The following is a 4,013-nucleotide window of genomic DNA, read 5'->3' as shown; positions in this document are numbered from 1 at the left end:
TGTCATCTAACTTGGAGTGGTATGGTATGAAACTTAATAAACATCAAATATTTTTTTATTTTGACTTCATGACTTTGTTTCTTAAGAAAATTGATGTTGTGGTTACACATAGATAAAGTAAATATTCAAGTACTTAACAATTGTCCTAAGGGTAATTGGTTAATATTTCAATATTTCAGGAATCTGTGCAGAAGCATGGAACAAGAAGCGACTGACAACAGGAATTACACTGTTAATGACATACATCTCTGCTGGGCGAATCAGATACAACAACTAACTTATTCACAAGCAACCCTTCCATAATATGTGTTTTATTATATGTTTTCCTCTGCGCATTGTCTGTTGTCACAATATGTGGAAACCTTTCTTGTAATAATATCCGTCTGTTATTTCTGTAACTTCATGTTGGTATCATGAGGGTTTGTTTTGTAAAGTACGAGGAAGCTTTGATGTTACACTGAGCATAGCTTCTATTTTGCACTTATGCTGTATTTCTATCGACAGATACTACGCAGTATGTCAGCCTCTCACTTATAAAAGTAAAGTAAATGATCATGTCATTGGGATCATGATCCTAGTGAGCTGGGGAGTTGCTGCTCTGATTGGCATCGGCATCATAATTGCAGGTTTTAATCAAGGAAAATGTGAAGAAAGTTGCTTAATTGATGGTCTCATATCAACCACCCTTGCGTGTATTTTTTCCTTTTATATCCCAGTCATTATAATGCTTAGTTTCTACCGGAAAATTTTCCTTGTTGCAAAGAGACAGAGACATGCAATCAGCATTCAGAACACTACCTGTCAGAGCACAAAGTCTGGAGCAACTGTGAGTAAGATGGAGAGAAAAGCCACCAAAACTCTGGCTATTGTTTTGGGAGTTTTTCTCTTATGTTGGGCTCCGTACTTTCTTTGTATCGTCTTTCAGCCTTTAACGTTCGATGTTACACCTATTGCTGTGATTGAAACCCTGAACTGGCTTGCACTGTCAAATTCAATGCTCAATCCATTTATTTATGCTTTCTTTTACAGCTGGTTCAGATCAGCTTTCAGAATGATCATTTCTGGAAAAATATTTCGAGGGATTTTGCAAACTCAAAACTTTGAGTTTTGACCTGTCATTTTGAATGTTTAAATACCTTTTTCCTAATGGTAAAGGTTGACAAATATATATCTTACCACTATAATATAACCTTCATTGAAGAAAACAGTTCGATATATACAAAGGTATTTTATACTTAAAAATAATAATTCAATTCTAGAGGAGTAAAATAATTAAATAATAACTCCATAGCATATGCAGATAACATATCGTATTGGAATCTAAAAAAGTTATTTCCTGTAAAAGAAAGTTTTGTAAAGCAGTTAATAAAAGCAATGTATTTCACCAGCCTAAATGACTTAGGCAGATCATTTAATTCCATGGCTCTATGTCTTTTCATATATCATATTTTAACTAAACATATGTTATGATAGGAAGTCCCTGCCTCAAAGTAACCACTAACATATGGTCTGACAGGGAATCATGCAAAAAATGTCATTATATGTGTAGAATAGTTTTGCTAAAACCAACATGCTTGACTTTGTACAGGCCAACAGAAAACGCTTCCATACAGGTGCCAGTCCATTGTTCCGACGGCCCATAACTGTTCAGAACTCGTCCGCAAGCCTTTTTACCCTAAATCTAACCATTAAAACCAACGAATGCAACGAGTAATAAGAGGCCAAATGGTATGCCTTTGCCAGTTGTTATCCTGCCTAATAATTAGCCATCTCCTTCTTTTTGTTTTACGGAGAGTTTTAATTTCCGAGTAATGGACGATTATTTTCGAGATAACGAGCCCTGGGACAAATGGGATTTTGGTCCAATGCAACAGACTGGACTAATGTGGTTTCATACTAACGGGCCGTCAGAACAATGTGCAGTCCCCTCTTACATTTTATTTGTGTTATACATTTTCCTTGGCTCATTACCTGTTGTCACGATATGCAGAAACCTTCCTGTGATAATCATTATTATTTACTTCAAACAGCTCCACTCTCCTACAAAGTACCTTATTCTCTATGAGGCTGACCTGCTTGTGGCATTTTGATATAGTGATAAGCACTTCTTCCATTCTGAACTTGTGCTGTATTTTCATTGACAGATATAATGCAGTGTAACATCCTCTAATGATTTGCACTGAATGCTCATGTCATTAAACAAACAATAAAGATCAACGTCTTGGGTCTACTCTGTCTTTTTTATTAAAGTATACATGGTGTAACTGAACTGCCACTGTTTGGTAATATATAAGGTCACCTAAACAGTACACTCGGTTATGTCAAATTGAGAGGTTTTTACTGTAAATATGAAGGTTATATTAACATGAAAGATGATATAAAACCATAACTCATTGAAAACAAGCAGCAATTATCTGCATGTTAGGATAAACAACTATGTGTATGTAGGACAGTACTGTTTTACAGTTCATAATCGTATTGATACATTTTCATATCATGTTTTTGATATATTTCATACATTTGTTTCTATTTTATAGACCTAGTTGAAAACCAAATTTTTTTATTCTTAACATCATATTCTTTGTATTAGACAATGTATATTCATATCACTTGAAAAATAGAGATTATACAAACTCATGGCATTTGTTATATTCACATTGAATTTTCCTTTTGGTGGAGCATTAGTACAAAAACACAAGAGACTATGATATTGACTTTGAATAAGAATAGCTCCAATGGGCAAGTGTACAACCAAATAGCATGTATTTCTATTACCATACAAGCATAATGTGCAATGCTTCCTATTAGGTTTCATGATTGAATTATAATTTTCACATACAGGCATTCATTTTCCAGATTTGTATTTCACATATTATGAACTTATTGTTAGGGTCACCTGGAGGTTGAACAAGGTAAACATTAAAGTAAATAAAAGTTATAAATCAGTCAGTATACCATTATTGTTTAAATTGAAATGTCCTAGTTGAAGAACGCTGCCCATACTGGGTAAATGTTAACCTCCCTTCCTTCCTCCTGGCTCCCGGTTGGGGTTGAGAGTTGACTTACTCATGTCGACTGTTGGATACAAGTTTAAACAAATTCAAACTAACATGAAGCTTGTTCAAATTCATTTGATAGCAATCCATACAGCGTAATGCATGAGTCTGAGATGCATTGAGCAGTGACTGTCACATGGGAATCTCTTTTAAACCATTAATAATATAGAAATGGTGATTGGTGCAGATTTACTTAACATGGTCTTAACATTTTGACATGAAAATGATCACTGATGTTAGAAATTTTCAAATCATACATACAAGCGCTTTAAAGGCAAATATACATGTTTTTCATGATAGCACAAAGACTAGTGCAAGCAACCTGCTAGTATTTTCTGACCTTAAGGTGGTCTTTCCCCCTCCCTTTAGTACTTCCATGCACAGCACAAAGCTCATGGAGCAAAGGTGGCAGAAGAGGCATGATAGTGTGAGTCAAGGTGTCTGTACAATATTTGGGTGAGAAACATTTTGTTTCTCACAGAGATCCCAGGGGACACAGATAACCAGTCTCAGACTTGGAGGTACTGACTCTCATCCAAACGCTTCACCCTCGACTGCAAACCCTCCTAGCACATGCTGAAGGTCACGGCATGGTGGAGCCAACAGAACCACATCATCTGCAAAGAGCAGAAACCAAATTCTGAGGTCCCCAAATTGGGGACACCCACTAGAAAACATGTTTGACTTTGTACAGATTATAATGGACACAGCTCTCACTTTGGTTATACAAGGTACTGGATTGCTTGTAGCAACAACACCACTATCCCATATTCTCACAGTGCCCCCTACAGGACTCCGGGGGACATGGTTTAAGCCTTCTCCAAGTCCATTAAACCTGCATCAGATAGGCAAAATTCCATAACCCCTCCAAAAGGTAAAGAGCTGGTCCTCTGTTGGAATTAACTACATATACTTACCTGACCGGATATCTGATATTGTACATACACAGTTATATGT

At 36.1% G+C, this 4,013-nt stretch overlaps 1 protein-coding gene across 1 annotated transcript; it reads left to right on the top strand.

Moving 5' to 3' along the window:
* Window positions 1-388: 388 nt before the first annotated feature.
* LOC129115862 (trace amine-associated receptor 1-like) lies at window positions 389-1,111 on the top strand (the record flags this gene model as incomplete). The annotated part of the gene is made up of 1 exon (XM_054627092.1): window positions 389-1,111. A coding segment is annotated over one exon (723 nt), but the record flags the coding sequence as incomplete, so codon positions are not given.
* Window positions 1,112-4,013: the final 2,902 nt, after the last annotated feature.

This window comes from Anoplopoma fimbria, unplaced genomic scaffold (assembly GCF_027596085.1).
Source record: "Anoplopoma fimbria isolate UVic2021 breed Golden Eagle Sablefish unplaced genomic scaffold, Afim_UVic_2022 Un_contig_7647_pilon_pilon, whole genome shotgun sequence".
In the NCBI taxonomy this organism is placed as follows: domain Eukaryota; kingdom Metazoa; phylum Chordata; class Actinopteri; order Perciformes; family Anoplopomatidae; genus Anoplopoma; species Anoplopoma fimbria.
Note: the sequence above shows the minus strand (reverse complement) of the source record. Positions and strands in the feature narration are given on the sequence as shown.